At 42.9% G+C, this 18,567-nt stretch overlaps 1 protein-coding gene across 2 annotated transcripts in view; it reads left to right on the top strand.

The window, feature by feature from the left end:
• VEPH1 (ventricular zone expressed PH domain containing 1) overlaps positions 1-18,567 on the top strand; it is a 219,817-nt gene that overhangs the window by 67,620 nt on the left and 133,630 nt on the right. For both annotated transcript variants that reach the window (XM_067035332.1, XM_059065588.2), the window contains exon 6: positions 9,318-9,527. In XM_067035332.1, coding sequence (XP_066891433.1) covers positions 9,318-9,527 — 210 coding nt within the window. The remainder of the gene's footprint in view (positions 1-9,317; positions 9,528-18,567) is intronic.

The following is an 18,567-nucleotide window of genomic DNA, read 5'->3' as shown; positions in this document are numbered from 1 at the left end:
AATGATCATATGGATAATTAACCACAATAGACTGTAAGCTCCTTGTGGGCACCTAATAGGGTTTCAATAAAACGTTGTTGAATCTGGAAATGAATAAATGAACAAAAGAGACCAAAGAGAGTGAAGACCATGAAGAACAGGAAAAAATATGTGTGGTCTCCAGAGGGGGAAAGTGGCTCGACAGGGTCAAGATCTAGGGAGTTAAAGGAGATTGGAGATGGGAATTGACCTTGGATTTGGTAGCTGGGGACTCACCAGTGACCCACGAGAGGCAGTGGTCTGTGGGGTGAAGTGGGGAGTGGCAGGCATCCATTACTGATTGTGTGTAGAAGGGAAGGGTAGGAGATGACTGCACGAGTGTGGAAGTTGAGGAGAAATAAGGAGGGTTTAACAATATCCAGTAAGAATAAAGTGATTGAGGATGTGGGAGAAAATATTAGATTCAGTAAGGTGCTAGAGGAAGTCTGGGAGTGAATTCCAGAGCACAGATGGAGAAACGAATTTCAGAAAGGATTAAGGACAGAAAGGATGGGCAAAGCTACAACGGAGTTTGGGCTGGGCAGGGAGTGGAGTTGAGGGATCACTGGGTCACCTAAAAGAAGGCTCAGAGTGAGGGGGGCACAGACAGGATGGTGTGTTCGTTTCCTGTGCTGCTGTAACATTACCACAAATGTAGTGATTTAAAACAACACAAATGTATTACCTTACAGTTCTGGAGGTCAGAAGTCTAAAATGGGTCAACAGGCTTGCATTCCTTCTGGAGAATCTAGAGGAGAATACGTTTCCTTGTGCTTTCCAGCTCCGAGAGACTGGCCCATGGCCTGCATCACTCTCATCTCTGATTGACTCTCCTTCTTCCCTCTTCCAAGGCCTTTGTGAGTACATTGGGGCCACCCAGATGATCCAGGATTATCTCTCCATCGCAAGGCCCTTAACTTAATCACATTTACAAAGTCCCTTCTGTGTGGAAGGGAGCATTTTCCCAGGTTCTGGGGATTAAGGTGTGGACATCTTTGGGAAGTCATAATTCTGCCTACCACAGTGGAGACTGGGGACCAGGTGATATGGGGAATAGTGAGAGGTGACTAACAGGCCAAACCTAGTTTCATAAAGGAGCTGGCTGGCATGCCATTTGATCTGCAGCCTGAGAGCAAAAGCAAAACAAACACAGTTTTTGGAAAGGCAGGTTCAGTAAAAGTTCAAGGGGGATTTGGATAGAATAAGCTAATTCAACTTATTTCCCATCGGGTAAAGGATGGGCATAAAGGTAAATGAAACCAGGAGGAGGCTCATTTATAGGAAGGGGTGGGGGAAAGGACTTGGAGTCACCTGACCCACAAAGGTAGGGTCCAAGAATGAGGGTGGCACCATGTGTGGCGTTCAGAGAGGTCCTGTCAGACCTTACAGGCCTTCTATGGCTGTCCAGAGACTCGGGAAAGGGCTTATGAGGCCATTTAAAACCAGGCCCCTGACTGTCGCCTGGCCTCATAGGGTCATTTTAATCCTTACACCTTGAACAACTATACAGTCTTAAGGACCACAGGTGGGCATTCTCTATCAGGTCACTGAGTTTTTACATATATGCTATGTTCTCTATCTGGAATGTTCTTTCCTAACCAGGACCACCCTTTCTGGGCTGACAGTTGCTTAGATGTTGCTTTCTTGCCAGTAATCCTCTCTGACTCCTTTCTTCTGCCTAATCCCTGACATAGCAAATTTCACACTGTCATGAATTTGTCTCTGCTGGTCTCTCTCCCTCTGGATCACCTTGGCTGTGATGCAAATGCTTGAGACACAAGGACCACCTTATCCATCACTGTGTCCCCAGTGCCTGGCATAGTACCTGGCACACAGAAGTCTCTCCATGAATATTCTTAAGACAGATGAGTTAGTATTAGTGCCTGAATTTGCAGAGGATTTTACCATTCACAAAGGACTTTTGTTTAACATCTAATATCTCATTTAATCCTACCAATAACTCTATGATGTGTTATTTTTTTCTCCATTTTACATCAGTCAAAATGGATGCTTTGTTGCAGATGGAGTGTAACCTTTAAAAATTGTATAAAAATTAAAAATAAATTAATCAATTAAAATCAGAAAAAAAAAAAGAAAAAAGAATGTTTTGAGAGGTTATCTTGCCCCCATTGCACAAATAGTAAGCAGTAAGTGACAGGTCCAGCACTCTGACTCCCAACCCCCTCCTCTCTTGGCCTGGGGGAGTCACTGAGTAACCTTCACTTCAGAAGGCCACAAGGGAAGTGTTCCCAGGTTACAGAAGGCAGGGGAGGGTGGACAAGGGGCACCAATAGTGGTTGAGCTCATGCCAAGTACCAGGCACTGTGTAGGTGTTTTACAGAGATTATGTCACTTGTTCTCCACAACTTTTTCATTTTGTAAACAGAGAAGTTGAAGTTTGGAGAGGTCAAGAACAGTGTTGATACCAAGGAGCGACTTGGTGAGGTGGCTTTTCATGCCCCTATTATCCTTATCGGCCCCTCCAGTTTTCAGATGGGCAATGTCCATGTCTTCCACAGGCCATTACAGTCACACTGCCCTGCCCCTAAAGACTGCCATTTACAGAAAATCTGGGGCTGACACTGGTTAGGGAACTTTTGCAGAGCCATACAGATTAGGCTGAGCTACCTCATTAACCCAGTCTAATTCCAGCCAATGAGATCTTTTTTTTTTTTTTTTTTTTTTTCCTGGTACGCGGGCCTCTCACTGTCGTGGCCTCTCCCGTTGCGGAGCACAGGCTCCGGACATGCAGGCTCAGCGGCCATGGCTCACGGGCCCAGCCGCTCCAAGGCATGTGGGATCCTCCCGGACCGGGGCACGAACCCGTGTCCCCTGCATCGGCAGGCGGATTCTCAACCACTGCGCCACCAGGGAAGCCCCAATGAGATCTTTTGATCTCAACATTCTAAAAAAATGAGACTGTAAGGCTGTGGCTTGTGAAACAAATGGGCGAGCCAGGGGACACAGTAGAAAGATGAGCTAGACAAGAAAAGGAGGAGAACCGAACAGAAGGGGAAAGAGAGGGGGAAAGCAGATTGCTGTAGGTATTCCTGTAGGTGCTGAGTGTGGATCCTAGAATGAAGAAGCAAAGGGTTGGGAAGCACCCGTAATGAAGTGAAGGGACACACCAGGGCCAGGATCCTAACTGGTGGCAGGGAGTGGTGACTAGGGCACCGCCCAACCCTTTGTTTCCCATCAGCACTTCTCTTCCTGTTAAAGCAGCCCTGCCCCTCCCCACCCCCCTTGCCTCCTTCAGCTCTTTGTCAGCTAACACCTGATTACTGAGGTGCTCAGGCAGTGAGCTAGAGAAATTCCTGATTCACCTCCCCTCTCTCTCATGTTCATTAATTAGACAGTGGGCATGCGGGAAAGGAGAGATACAGAGAAAAGTCTACTGAGAGAGGAAAATGAAATATGTGGCAACAATCAAATCTGTAGACTGAGGCTTTCAGTGTAAGCCTAATTAATTCAATTTCAGATGAAATAGGCTAAATGAGAAGGAGTTTGACCTTGTGACATCATTTGGATTAAAAGGGGTTTTTTCCTTCTGCATAAAAGCTGTGCCAGTGCTCTGTAACTTGGAGGTAAACTGAGCAGGTTCTCCAATGAAGGCAAGTGCAGGAATGTTTTCATGCTTTCTTGAATGCACTCCTCATTACCCACTTTCTGTGACCAGTGATAACTGGGCTCTCCAGGGCTGGAGGGTCAACAGTTGGCCCTTGAAAAAAAAGTATTCTCTATGTATAGCTGACTAGTCCATGAGGTTGTGAAGGTGACATAGCGTCAACATCGGTCCGTCTGTGAGTTTCTGATGCTGAGTTTCTGAGTTTCTTGCTGCCCGACCAAGTGGTGTCCCTTCCTCCATCACTGCCCTCTGAGTATCCCTCTTTTAGGAAGCTGTCCTTCCTAGGTGGAGGGAGGCAGTTCTTGGCTAGTGACTCGTGGCTGGAAGCTCCAGAGGATTCTCCGAGTCCATTTATAGGAAAAGGCTGGGTGGTCAATTTTCCAAGTGGCCTTCTGGGGCTAAGTCTATATTCTCAGATGCCAAAAACCATGCTGTAGTCTAGTCAATGAAGGAAACAGAATTTAGTAACACATATGAGCATATGTGTTATTATCCCCAGGATGTAGGCGTCTAGCCCTAACCATACAGAGAAGAGTGGCAGGAAATGGCAAGTTCAGCCCTCTGTTGATTAATGTCCAGACTCAGAGGAAGCTTTTGTGGTCTGGTCCCTAGAGTCATATTCTAGGATTTTCTCTCAGCAGTGTAGAGCATTCCTATTCACATACCTAATCCTACAGCACCTAACATAGCATCACCAGGCTGACAAGACTCAGAGGTCACTTGGTATTTATTTAAAATGAGAAGCCAGTTGCAGAACATTAAGATAGAGTGATGGATTATATATAGACTGTTCTCAAACAGCCTTTGGAGCAGAACCCTGGGTTTCAGAATATATATTTTGTTAGTATGGTGGGTATAAGTAGTACATGAAAAGAGTAGCAGTTATTTTATAGATTTCTAGAGATGAATAGAACTTGTAAGTACTATCCAAATTAATTGAAAGAGAAAATTGAACCTGAGGACTAATTAAAGAGGGAGTGTGGATATACACAGGCACACACACACACGTACATGTACACAATAGCTCGACTTTTTAGTCTGTAAGTAAGAATTTAAACGTCATTTGCTGCCAGTTAAGTTATGCAGCTATGTTTTCAGATGGTCCCACCCTCGAGGTGCCCATGGGCTGGAGTAATGAGCTGTGTCCAAAAAATTTCAGTTCAAGGACAAGATGCTAAACTTGTCAGCAGACTGCTCTGGGAGACAGAAAAGGCAGTGATTAATTCTGCTCAGGAAGGACCAGAGGAGTCAGGGATAGGACCCTTCCCTGGGCTACTTGCTTTAGATTGTTCTCGTTGGCCCTCCTCTGCCTGTGCCCCCAGTTCCCGTGCACTTCCCTGTCTACTAGACATAGTCCAGATAACTGGGACCTTGGAATCCCTTTCCTGTAAGTCTCCATCCTGCTTCCAGGATGTAAGGCTTGGTCCCTGGACCTGTTTTCCCAAGGACAGGCCATGCCAACAGTGTGACCCCATAGGTCTGAGAGGCAGCCTAGATGAGCTTGCATATGTGGGCTGGGGTATTCACATCATGCATAGGGGACTCCTTGAGGGCAAAGCCAGGGGTAGGAAGAGGAGGGAGGGGCAAGATATGGGGACTAAGGGTCATTTCTTCCTGTTCCCTCTACAGGGGCCCAAAATTCTAAATTCAAATCAAGCCTCCCAGATTGTTATAAAGGTGTATGCATCAGGTAAGAAGATAGAACACTGTATAAGACTGCAGAATATTTCAGTGTGTGGTCTGGGGGCCTCCCTTGTTCTCTAGCTTCAGGTTCTGTGTATGTTAGAGCAGGCTGGAGGGAAGGCTTCCCAGAAGTAGTGCTATTTGAGATCAGCTTTGAAAGTATGAGTTCTCTCCGTATTCAAGCCACTCTGGGTGGTCAGTGGCAAGTTGCTGGCTCAGAGGGTTCATGGAGGAAGAGGCAGCAGATATACCCATCAGTGAAGACCCTGAAATGCCGTGGCATTGGGATTCTGGCCATGCACCATGGGAAATCTTTGACATAAGCAGATAAAGTTTTAGGCAGTGAGGAGGCTGAAGAGAGGGGAAAAGACTTGAGGCTAGGAGGTCAGTTTGGAAGCTCTTTCAGAGTCCGTGGTGTGGGGCTTGTGGCCTAAACAAAGGCTGTGTTAGCTTGCTCTTTGCCAGCCATCTATGTTACCTTAGTGGCTACTCTGCTCTCAGCCAAAGAAGGCTTTCTCTGAGTTATGAAACGGCTCCAATGAGGCAACATGAAGACACCAACCTAAGGAAATGCCCTGTGTTTGGAAAATATAATTTCTCCTTATCCAAGAATATCTAAAGCCCAAAGCACCACTTCCCTTAAATGTGAGTGATAAACTTCAAGAAATATCTGCCTTTATTCATTCACATTATTCACATTTTATTATTATTCCCATTACTTAGGGCTTCTCTTTTCTTTGCTCCTATGGATTCAACTCTGCCCAGGAGTATATATATTTGCCTGAGACTGCCTGCCTGCCTTTATTCTTTTTTCTTTCTTCCTTTCCCCTTTTCTTTCTTTTCCTTTTAAAAATTTTCTTTATAGGCTTGGGATGTATAGCTGGAGTTTAAATAAAATTGTCATGACTGGAAGCACATGTCACAGAGACCTTGGTGTTCCAGGAATAGGACATAAAGCATAAGGACTAGGAAATGGAATTTTGTAGAATGGGGCAGGAAATGTGTAAGCGTTTTCCATTTCTAAAAGCCTCAGGTTAAGTATGCTGTCCTGACCTGGAGCAGCTGGCTGACACTTCTGCCATAGGTGCCAGGGACCTCTCATAGTTTCACCCAAAGGACATACAGTTGACCCCGATGCACAGGCAGCCTTTACTGAACTGTTCATTTATATGTGCCATTTACCAGAAACTAGCCCTGTCCTTTTCTCCGCAAGTACTGGATATGAATATCAAGTTTAAATTTATATACAGGATGATCCTAGTGATCTCAAAATTATCTTCTTTTATGTCCTTATTAGTTATGTTCTATATGACACATGGTAGTATATATGTTTAAACATTATGTACAACTATTCAAGTACTATGGTGTGGGGTGGGAGTTGGGGTTATCCAAAAACTACCCTATAAAATCATTTAGATCTGCCTTCCTTTTATTTGTTCCTTAAATATTTATTGACTCACTTTCAGGCCAGACTCTGTGCTAGGCATTGAGTATACGTACATAGGTACAAAATGGAAATGATTCTTGACCTTGTAGAGATTTCAATTAGTCTGCAAGGCAGACACTAGAAGAGCAATGAGAAGGAAGTGTGAGGGTAGGAGCTTTAGGAGGGACATGAGACTGAGAGGGGAGGAGAAGAGGAGTTGAGGAAGATTTTTTAAAGGAAAGGATAGCTTATCTGAAGCCTCAAGAATGATAAGGAGTTATCCAGCAAATTTGGGGCAATAAGAACTACCGGCAGAATGGATCACATGAGTAAAATTCCAGACAAAAGAGAAAACTTAGCAGGTCAAGAACATTTAAAAAAAATCCAACATGGTGGAAGTGTGTTATGTGATGGGATCTGGATGGGGAGACAGTAGAATAGGTGGGTAAGGAGCTAAGTCTAGAAGATGGATAGGAGTCAGTTCAGAAAAGGTATAGTGAACCTCTGGCTTGAGAGCAATGAGAAATTAGTGAAGTATTTTAAGCAGGAGAGGGTCACCATTGTGGCCACAAGGTCGAGAAGGGATTGGATGCACAAGACTGAAGGCAGGGAGAACAGTTAGGAGGCTGTTGGAATAACCCAAGTGCAGGGTGACTAGATCAGTGTCTCAGCTTAAATGTCCCTGCTGAGAGGACTTCCCTGACCCCCAGCCTAAATCAGGGCCCTGGGACTGTGTCTCACAGAACCCTGTATTTTCCCTATCTGACATTTATTAAAACTCATAATTACGTATTTCTTTTGTAACTATTTGTTTTACTAAGTATCTCCTTTACTAGACAGTGAATTATTCCATGAAGGCAGGAACCTGTCAGACTTGTTAGAAACATTAACTCCAACACCTAGAATAGTACCTTACAAATGGGAAGGACTCCATAAATATTTGTGAATGAGTGAGTGGATAGATGAATGAACATGGAGGGAAGTGGACCCATCTGTGGGATACTTGGGGGGTGGAATCAATAGGACTTGGTGATTGCTTGGATGAAGCTGCTGGTAAGGGAAAAACAGTTGTCAAGAATGATTCCCAGACTGCTGGCTTGAGCAGTCAGATGATTGTGACATTTATGGGGAAAGAAGACACTTGGGGCTAGAGAGGTGGGAAAAGCAGGTTTTGGGCAGAGGGTAAGTTCAGCAGATTGAGCTGTGCATCAGATTCAATTTTAATACTGGAATCTACATTTCACGTGTCCCTTACCAAAACAGCAAACCAACAACAAACAAAAGAAATAAGCATAGTAGAAGTATGGATGGGCAAATAGTTTGTACTTCTTTGTTCAGTCTTCCACAGGTTGTCCTTTCTAATTATTTTAGCAGACAAAACAGTTCATTAAATCATCAGCATGCAATGTGTCTATGTATTAACATAGAGACTTTATTCCACAAAAAAGTCACATTCTCCTTAATACAAATTATTGCATCTTTATATTGATAAAAGCATTAAACATTAAGAAAGATTAGGATATTGAGAATATGGTAGAAATTATTTTACTTTAATAATTTTTTATCATATTACATTTTTGTGATCCAAATGGAAAATCGAAGAAAATGGAAGAGCTCTTTCCTGCTTTCTTACTTTTATTATTAAATATTTCCACACCGTATTTCTCCAGTTTGAAGGCTCTGATTAAAGTCATGGTCAAGGATCTCTTACATACTTATATTGTCCTTTAAATTGAAACTCTCTGATAGTCTATGGATAATTAGGAGTTAACTGATGAAATGAGGTAGTGGAGAAGACCTTATTACAGAGAGAGAATAATATGTGCACAGGTCCTATGGTGAGAGGAATTTGAGAGAGAAAAAAATGCCATTGTTACTAAAGTTGAGAGAGCAAGGTGGTCATGTCCAAGATGATGTCTAAGGAGTAGGCAAATAGGGACTGAGTATGTAGGCCATGTTAAAAATTTTGGCTAGTATCCTAACTTCTAGGAATCTCTAGGTGTTCTGGGTACATAGTAGGTATTCAGTAAATATTTTTAATGCCAACTATGCTTTTCGATTCAATTTAACTAGTGGTCAAATTCATTCTTCTCAATATATGCAGCACAGTTGATAATGGACAGCACAACCAATTTCTGAGAACACTACTTCATAATGTTTTCTGTGAGTCTTTAGGAAAACTCTACTGTATATGAGCACCAAACATAAAATTAAAAAATTTAAAAAATTGAAGGTTTCAGGGTGGTTTGGAGGAAATGTAACACTACCGATAAGGACATAACACATCAAAACTTGACTTAAGAATAGAAGCATTTAAGCATTTTGCAGCCTTTACTCTTCAATAGCAGAGTGCAGATTTAAAGAGGAAGCAAAAGGAACTGAAGCCTCTGAAATTTTATTGTAAATTTAAAATTTCAGACTTGGGAGATTTGAGTTCCAACAAGAGTAATAATCTCAGAATGTGTTGAGTTCAGATTGAATGCAAAAAATATTAGATTGATTCTGACTTAATTAATTTCCTCTTTGTTTCTCTTTCTTCCCTCTTCTTCTCCTTTCTTTCTGTAGGTGGTTCAGAAGTGTATTCCTTTCCTAATCGGGCATTTGAAGGATCCGACCCATAATGATATCATCCTAAGCATCCTCATAGAGATAGCAGGCTACGAGCCAGTGGCTTTGAACAGTTTTCTTCCAATGCTGAAAGAGATTGCTGAGAGATTCCCCTACCTCATTGGACAAATGTCGAGAATCTATGGAGCTGTTGGGCATGTGGATGAAGTAAGTATGGATTTTTTTCTCTCCATTTCCCTAAATTCCATTGGCACTTAATCCATAGGAGCTCTATGACCTACAAATTTGTCCTGAGACTTCTGAGAGTTTTGTTTCTTTCTCTCTCTCTCTCCTTTTTTTTTTGCATGGACAGCAGCCTCTGGATCAAGGGCACATTGTAGCAGGGTTATGTGGAAGGTTCAGGAAGTGAGGATTTCATTGCTGGAGTGTCACTGAGGAAGGCAAGGGTTACAATGAAAAGAGCACTATGACAGATTCAAGACCACTTTGTAATAACAGCAACCAGTAAAAGAGTTTCATCTCATTTCTGGTTGCAATTCTGGTCAACCAGGAGACCATCAGTAAACACAGAGTTAGGTCTCAGAGACTGCCTATTAATGAGAACCCATAGCTATCCTGTCAATAAGTGCCTGGACTCAGTATGTTTTAAGCCCTCTGCATGATGTTACTTGGGAGAGTGCAATAAACGTTCATGGATGTTTAAAAGTCCTCGTCTAAATATTTGCATAATAAAATCTTTCACAAGGGACAACAGGATGCCACCAGAGCTTGTGGGGACTAGGCAACTAAGAAAGAATTTCCAGAAATTAAAGTTCTGAAGGGTGTGTGCATGCATGTATACACACACATGCATGTCTGTCTGATGATTTCATATTGGGATTTAGGATTTTTATCTTTTAAAAATAAAAGCAAATATATAATTGATAGAGGAAAGCTTTTACTTTCAGCCACTTACCTATACTGTAGTTTCCTATTAGATAAATATAAAATTGTACAACTCTTAAAAGAGACTTCATAGTTCACCAAGTTTAACAATCTGTTTTGTTTGATTTCTGCTGAGATTTGTGAAGAGCCTGGTGAATGCCAGGCTTCCTCCTGGTTGAGGGCCTTACTCCTCTAGTTTCCCAGAAGAAGGTGGGAGAACTGGTCTCCCAAGCAGTGTGTATTTATGAATGTGACAGTGACTCTTGTAAAAGGATTGCTCGGTACTGATGTACTGCTTAGTATAATCCCTTTCCGTTCAGTGCTGTTTGGAATGTCTCCTGCCTGCCATGATCTAACTTCTGGTAACAGTTTCTGTGCCCATCGCCTTTGCTGCCAGGAGAACCTGCTGGTATGCCCAAGTGCTTTTAGGCCAACTGTAACCAACAGCTGTTTGACTGAATCTGCTGACATTGCAAATTTTTGCATGGACCAAAAAATTCAACCTCTGATGTGCAAGGCCTTGGAATCTTTAAGTGGTAGTTCTTTTTGTCACAAATACATTTATGATTCATTAATGTGTAGTAATGCACGTTGAAAGTGACTACACCTCCCATAGAAAATGTAATCTGTAAACAGAGTAAAACAAAACAAACAAAAAACACTAGCCACTGTAGGTTTATCTGAGCTAAGGCTAACTTGAGAGAGAATGGACTATTAGGTGACATTTATGTGACTCCAGGTGAGTACAGAGAGAAGGTGAGGAGGGTCCAAAGAGCCTGAGGGATCACTTATTTCAAAATTCAGAATATCAGAATATTTTCTCATCTCTGTCTTTCTCATGTCTCTCTCTCTCTCTCTCTGTCTCTCTCTATCTCTGTCTCTATCTCTCATTCTCATGTGCCCATGGAGGCATCTATGTTTGGGAGAGAAAAAAATTTTTTCTGATGCTTCTGATTCACCTCCTCAGCAGCGAACAATTTTAGATCAATTACTTTCCAAATGTATCTGGATATCAGGACTATATTAGGAACTTTTTTAACAAAATAAAGTTCTTGGGCCCCATAGAATACCTACTAAATGAAAACTTCCAGGAAAGGGACCCATGAATCTGGATTTATGGGACACCCCTCCCCCACATCAGCCAGGGTAATTCTGATGCAGCATTTTATGGATCAGTATTTGAGATCCCTTGACATAACATATTTAAAGCATTTTATCTTTTAGACTAAGAATCAATCAGGCCTTGTCCATCACCCATCCTGCCCTCCTCCATCAAGTCATGCTAATCAACTAAAACTTTTCCAGACTACTGATATAGCAGTTTAGATGTGGTCAGGAGTAACACAGGGTTTCCCTGGTGGCGCAGTGGTTGAGAGTCGCCTGCTGATGCAGGGGACACGGGTTCGTGCCCTGGTCTGGGAAGATCCCACGTGCCACGGAGCAGCTGGGCCCGTGAGTCATGGCCGCTGAGCCTGCGTGTCTGGAGCCTGTGCTCCAAAACAGGAGAGGCCACGACAGTGAGAGGCCCGCGTACCGCAAAAAAAAAAAAAAAAAAGTAATTCAAAACAACAATGGTTTAAACAAAGATACACATCTATTTCCCTTGCACATAAAGAAGTCTAGAAGGCAGTCAGTCTAGAACTCCATGTTTCAGAAACCCAGGCCCCTTCTCCTTTGTTGCTCTCCTATCCTTGAGCAGACCGAAGAACACAGGGCTTCTATCTCATGGTCCAAGATGGCTACTCCTCTCCACCCATCAAGTCAACATTTCAGCCAGTAGGAAGGGGAAAGGGGAGAAGAACTCTTCCAGACAGTCAAACACAACCTACTGTTTATAGCCCATTGGCTAAATAAAACAAAGCTGCAGATGACCATACCTAGCTGCAAGGGAGGCTGGGACATCTAGTCTGGATTTAGGTGGCCCTATGCCCAGCTAATCAAAAGAGAAGGACAGAAAGAATGACAGGGGATAAAGAATGTCTCTGTCGCACTTCATCAAGTCATTCGTTTCTCTGGGTCTCTTTTCTCTCCTCAAAAATAAATAATGTCTTTGCACTGGATTACTGCCCTTCTGGCTCTGATATTCTTGGATCCCATTATTCCATTTCATTTAAGATCAGACTGACACAATTACCTAAAAATGTTAGTCAGGATCCTTTACTCAGAAATAATGCCTAAAATATCAGCCTTTGAAAGTCCTTCTTTTAGTTTTAAGAATGCTAAAATTCAGATGTCCCAAGAATTATTAGTCTAAGCAGCTATTAACTGCTTAATTTGAGTAAACCTGTTCAATGTTCTAAAAATTTTGTGGAGCCATATTCCTAAAGACCAAAACCAATAAGCAAGATATATGTGTATGGTTATTTCTCTCCAGCCTCTTTGCAGAAGGAAACAGAGAGTTACTGAAGTACATTGCCAGGTGGGTATGAGGGCAGAAGTATGGGCTCCTGGCTACCTATGGAGGAGGACATTGCAGTAAGAAGAGAACAGCAGGAGCTTTGAGCTAAAAAGGCCCAGCTGTTTTCTGTGAAGAGAGCTTGGTCTATGTGACATAAAGGGACATGGGGATATATGAGACATGGAGATGTTTAGGGTGGTAATGATGAGACAGCCACAGGACCCTAGTGATCTCAAGCCCTAGGATCCTCTTTCTCTCCCAGTCTCATCTAAAAATGGACTTAATTAAAATTCTTTTCTCTTTGACACCAGAGTAAAATTTTCAGATGTATGCAGGGGTTCCAAGTATCAGATGATTTTTGTTGCTAGGATTTTAAAAGATTTTGGAAATGCAGAAGAAGCCAATGCAAGTTGAGTATCTTGCTTCAGCTTCTGAGATGCGCAGTCTGTGACTGATTGGAGACTACTGTTGATCCCTCCCTGTTGCCTGCCTTCCAGCAAACTGCATTGTTTGATCCTTAAGAGGAAGAGGGGAGTCTCCAGGGGATGAGTGGCTGTCAGGCCCAGGGTAGCCTCAGGGGTGGAGTCAGCCTGGAATCAATCACACTTGTTATTAATTGACTTCTGCCTCACCTTCTGTGCCTGCATAAAGCCAGATGTAGGAACTGCAGGGCTGGCTATGGGGAACCATACCACGTGTGCCTTTCTTTCAAATCAGCACCCATCTGGGTGGGCAAACTGTTTTCAGCAGCTGATAGCAGTCACAATCTTCCCATCTGCTGGTGTAAACCCAGCAGAGGAAAGTTGTATCTATAAAACCAAAAATACAGATACTTATAGATACCTATAGGTACTTATTTTCTCTATCTCCCAAATTACCTCAGGGATCTTTTTTTGCCCAAATTTGAAATGAAACCATGCTTAATAGCCATGGTGCTTGTGTCACTATAGGAGGCTGTACGGTGACTCACAGGCAATTTTCAGGTGTGTTCTGGCATCCAAAGTACATATGCTGGATGGAGAGTGAAACTAGAAGGACCAAAGGGCAGAGAAATCTATCCACTTCTAGGGTAACTGATGAGTGGTTGCCTCTGAGGTGTACCTTACTTGGCCCTGTCCAGTAAAGGACACAGCTGGCTCTTCATAATGCCAGGATTCACCCCACTTCTGTGGTATGTTCAGTTGAAGCAGATGCATAAATACGGAATATTATTTTATTAAATACGTCCTCAGCATGGCAAAAATACACAGGCCCTTCTGTCTTTCTCTAATGAGGAGACTATAGTGGAGACCTCCAGACAACAGCAGAAATGACTTAGTAGCTTCCGAGGGTCCATCCTCAGACTTACATCCAGAGAATTCATGTAAAGCCCTTAGCACAGTGCCTGGCATCTGGTAGGTGCTTGATACATTTCAATAATAATAGTAATAATAAAAACAACAGCAACAGCAATATAATAAAATCCTACCCAGCTGGAGAGTGTTACTGAGAGAGGAATGTGTTTCTTCCCACTCTAATGCATCTCTTGTAGAATTACCAGTTTTTTTCCTAAAAATGCAAGTGTGATCCTACTTCCTTGCACAAAGTCTTCTGTTGGCTCCTCCACTGCCTATAGGAGGCCATCATCTTGGCTTGGCCCTACCCTCCCTCTCTAGCTTTAACTCTTATCTGTCCAGGCTATTCCAGCCCCACTATGTTCTGTTAGCATTTTACATCCTTCCCTGAGCACACCTTGCTCTGACGTACCTCATGATCCTCACAGCCTATTCTTCTGCCTGGATAGTTTCCCTCCCCTGCTCTTACTTATCTTTCCTGACCCAGATCAAATGTCACCTCCTGTGTAAGCTCTTCCAGTTCCCTGAGGCAGTTAGTCACCCCCACTATGCTCCCGCCTCACTCTGGCTGTACCTCAAAGGTCATACCGACTGTGCCATGTCATAATCTGCCTGTCCATGTCTATGTCTTCTCCATGAGTTTCTGAGCTCTCATAGGAAGGAATCATACCTTATCCATCTGAATTTGCCTGTGGCCAAAAGAATTCATGAGCATGCTAGAGTACTGTTAACTCACAATTTGAAGGTTGGATTCTCACTAGCCACTTTCCTTCAGTCAAGTCTCTGTCTAATTCTTCTAGGTGACATAACTATAACTTAAGAGAAAGGAGAAGAAAATATTAAGATGGAATGTGTTGTGGACTCTTCAGAGCCTACACAATATATCTCTAATACCTAACAGGTGAAGGATGAGAATAAATTGGACAGCAGACCTGACATTATTAACCAGAAAGCGTATGATGAGCCATGTCTATCTGTGATTCCAAAAGATCCTGGCTCTTGGTAGGTGACATCAGAGAAAAATGATGTTGAGTGGATCATGAAAAGAGGTTTTCAGTGACTTCCCTGGTGGTCCAGTGGTCAAGACTTTGCCTTCAAACGCAGGGGGTGTGGGTTCGATCCTTGGTCGGGGAGCTAAGATCCCACATGCCTCGTGGCCAAAAAAACAAAACATAAAACAGAAGCAATATTGTAACAAATTCAATAAAGAGTTTTAAAATGGTCCACATCAAAAAAAAAAATCTTAAAAAAAAAAAGAAAGAAAGAAAAGAGGTTTTTATATATGATAGCTCAGCAGGCAGCAAACCGGTTGAAGTACAGCTCCCAGGAGGAACATTCACCACTGTAGACTGAGCAGTGATCACCACCTAGGATATGTCTGTGTAAGAACGCATTGCATGAATGATCTTGCTGCCCATGGGGACATCCATACAGTGTAATGTAGTGTCTAAGAGGGTGGTCTTAAGAGTCAGACCGCCTTGGATTGAATCCTCACTCACTGTGTGGCCTTGAGCAAGTTACATCACTTCTCTTGATTCAGTTTCCTCATCTGTAAAATAGAAATAGCAACATTATTTACCTCCTAGTTTTGTTGTTAGAATTTAATGAGTTCAACCATGGAGAACAGTTTCTGGCAAATTGTAAACATTTGATAAATATCAGCAATTTATTACTTCCTCAGTGGTGCCCAAGGCTTTCTCATTGCATTTATTTGGATACAGACTGAAACTTAAGCCAAACAGACTGAAATCAGGGAAGACAGGAATAGGTAAATGGTGTGCCTCAGAGAAAGAGACTGAATGGATGCGTATGAGTGGGGGGGGGGGGGCCAAGTCAAAATAAGGACAGAAATAAAAGAAATGAGGTACTGCATGTGCCATCAAAGGTATAAAGCGGGACTGGCTGTATCTTCTTTCCTTGTTAGGAAATAACTGGTATATATAATTTTTTTTTCTCAGAGTGGAATGTATATCTGCGTTATATTTATATTGTAGACCACCATTCCTGAGGGGAATAAAAGTAACAAAAACAATAATAAAGCCACATTTTGTAAAAATTTTTCTAATTTAAAATAAGCCTTATTTTCTTGGGGGCACTGGAAGGGCATTGCTTTCCATAAAGGGCAGGTGGTCCCCAGCTCCCCACCTATAAAAATAGCTCAAATAAGTTTGCAGCAATTTTTTTTAAAACTCTCATTAACTAAATCTGAAGTGGTTTAAATTAAATCCAGGCCAGATTGACTTTTCTTGCCCATAAAGAACTGAAGTAGAATGCTTCAATTCCAGAGGCTTTATTTTTTTCATTATTTTCTTCACTCATTAGACTCTCTGAGCCGTGCAAGTGGTCTCAGCCCCCTTGGTTGAGTATTGCAGTTATTACAACCCTCTTTCCTAATGTGGGTCCACATGCAAAAGAGACTTCTTTAGGAATGGCTTTGACTTTTTTGAGAGGACAAATTGCATTCATGTGTTCTGTCCATCTACCTAAGTCTCAAATAAACGAACTGAAGCAATTTTAGTTTAATAGTCCCATCTTCACCAGGACCTCATCTCATTAGAAGGCACACACTACTACGGAGCACACCCTCCATAGCTGTATTTCCCCCACCCTATGCCAGACCCGCAAGGCAGACAACCTGTGTGGCGGAAACAGAGATGCCCTAAACTGCTCTTTACACATGATCTCATAGTACATGGAAGGATGCTATGGCCAGTTGTTTTCCTTAGCTGGAGACCAGCCGTTTGCACCTGTGAAGAATCAAATGGCATGCCCTCCGAGTGCGGCCACTGCCAGGGTGGGTGTGAAATCCTGTGCCCTCTGCCTTGTTTTCCTAACTGGCTGGAATATGCTGGCCAAGCACCAGGGTGTGTTTATTACATCCTCTCTGGGCTCAGAGTCTTGGACACTTTTCAAGTAGAGAAGTGACACACATCTTGCCCAGGTCGCGTTTCTGTGACATCCGGCAGGCCTTCCACAAAAACACTTTCAGGAGGAAAAGGAAAAGAATGACAAAGGCAACTGAGAACCACTTTACTGTCCTCATCCTGACTGTGTGGAAAAACATCCTGCGAAATAGGAGCTGGATGGATGCTATGCATCTTTAACTTGGAAATCAAGACTAAAGGCTGTAGGGGCCATTCCACAAGAGGAAGGACCTGTGACTTAAAAACCACAATGTCCCCAAGGGTGGGGAATTCAGTTAAAACTTTTGTAGGTTCAGTGTCTTTGGGGAAGCCTTGGTTGGTGCCAGCCGGCAGCTGCTTAATACTACAGAATTGTCATCATCGGGGAAGATTCTTTTTTCCAAAATGCAAATAGCTTTATTGTTTTTTATATTGTAAAAAGGGTACATGCTAATTGTAAATGATATTAACAAGTCTCTCGCAAAGTGTAAAGAAAACAAAAAACACTTTAAGTATATGCAAGATATGCATTCACATAACAGAGCTGATTTTCCATAGCCTCCCTCAATGATACAGGGTTGAGACGCTGATTCTTTCTGAGTGCAAACCCCAGTGCTGGTGATGATGGGAACACAGAGAGGAGAAAGCCACGGTCCCTTCCCTAGAAGGGCTCACAGTGAATGGGGGGCAAGAGAGATGTACAAACAGATGATTAGAGTTTAACTTGGTGCCTGTTACTACTGATTTCTGAACTGGATCACGAAGGAAACAACTCACCTTGTGTGGCTGAGTTTGGAAGTGTGTTCTAAGTGAGGCTTGTTGTATGATAGGATTATGTCAGGGGAGGATGAGGAAAGTATTAATGGGAGGACACAGCAGGTGCAATAGCAAGCAGCTGGGGGAAAGCCTTCTGGAAACCATGAAGAGTTTCACGTGCCTGGATAATGGAGGGGGGGAGATGGATGAGGCTGGATAGTAGACTGGTTCCAGATGATGGAAACTCCTCATTGATGAGCAGGCAGTTCCTGTTTTCTACCTTCTCTCTCCAAACTTATTTATCACTGGTGTCCAGGTCACCTGGGAACAGTATTTTGTTTCCCTTTATTGTGTAGACAAGCAAATGAATACTGTGTACCTCAGAGTTCCCCAGAAACTAAAGAGCCTGGTAAAAGGACAAACAGTCCCCACAAATAGTTGCAAATGTAGGATAGTAATGGTTACAAAAGTTACATGTTGCAGCAATTTTCAACAATGTCTTGTAATTATCAACTGTAATTTAGGCCAACCGACCAAATCCACAAGGGGCTGTCAGTGCCTCTGTGAGGGGAGAGTTTGGCAAGCCTAGAAGGGGCCTCTGCTTGACCAGTCTTCCCTCAGGATTGAACCCCAAGGATAGTTAGCCTGGTCCCCACAGATCTCACTGCCTCTTTTCAGAGGGGACTTCTGCCTTTCTTATACCAGTGTCTGTGAAGAAGCAGGCCTGTGCCTGCCCCACCAAAAGCATAAAGTTTCCACTTAGCGACTGCCCTTCTAGGCTTGAGCTTAAGATGTAAACGAATCCTGGATTCATCAGAAAGGACAACTTGGCATTGGCAGCAGGTAGGTTGAGAGGATAAAGCAGTTGCTACTTCCAGCTCAAACCCTGCTGCACTTTTAAGGCTATAGCACAGACCTTGCTCTGCCCATAG

The sequence above is a fragment of the Kogia breviceps genome, chromosome 5 (genome assembly GCF_026419965.1).
Source record: "Kogia breviceps isolate mKogBre1 chromosome 5, mKogBre1 haplotype 1, whole genome shotgun sequence".
Lineage (NCBI taxonomy): Eukaryota > Metazoa > Chordata > Mammalia > Artiodactyla > Physeteridae > Kogia > Kogia breviceps.
Note: the sequence above shows the minus strand (reverse complement) of the source record. Positions and strands in the feature narration are given on the sequence as shown.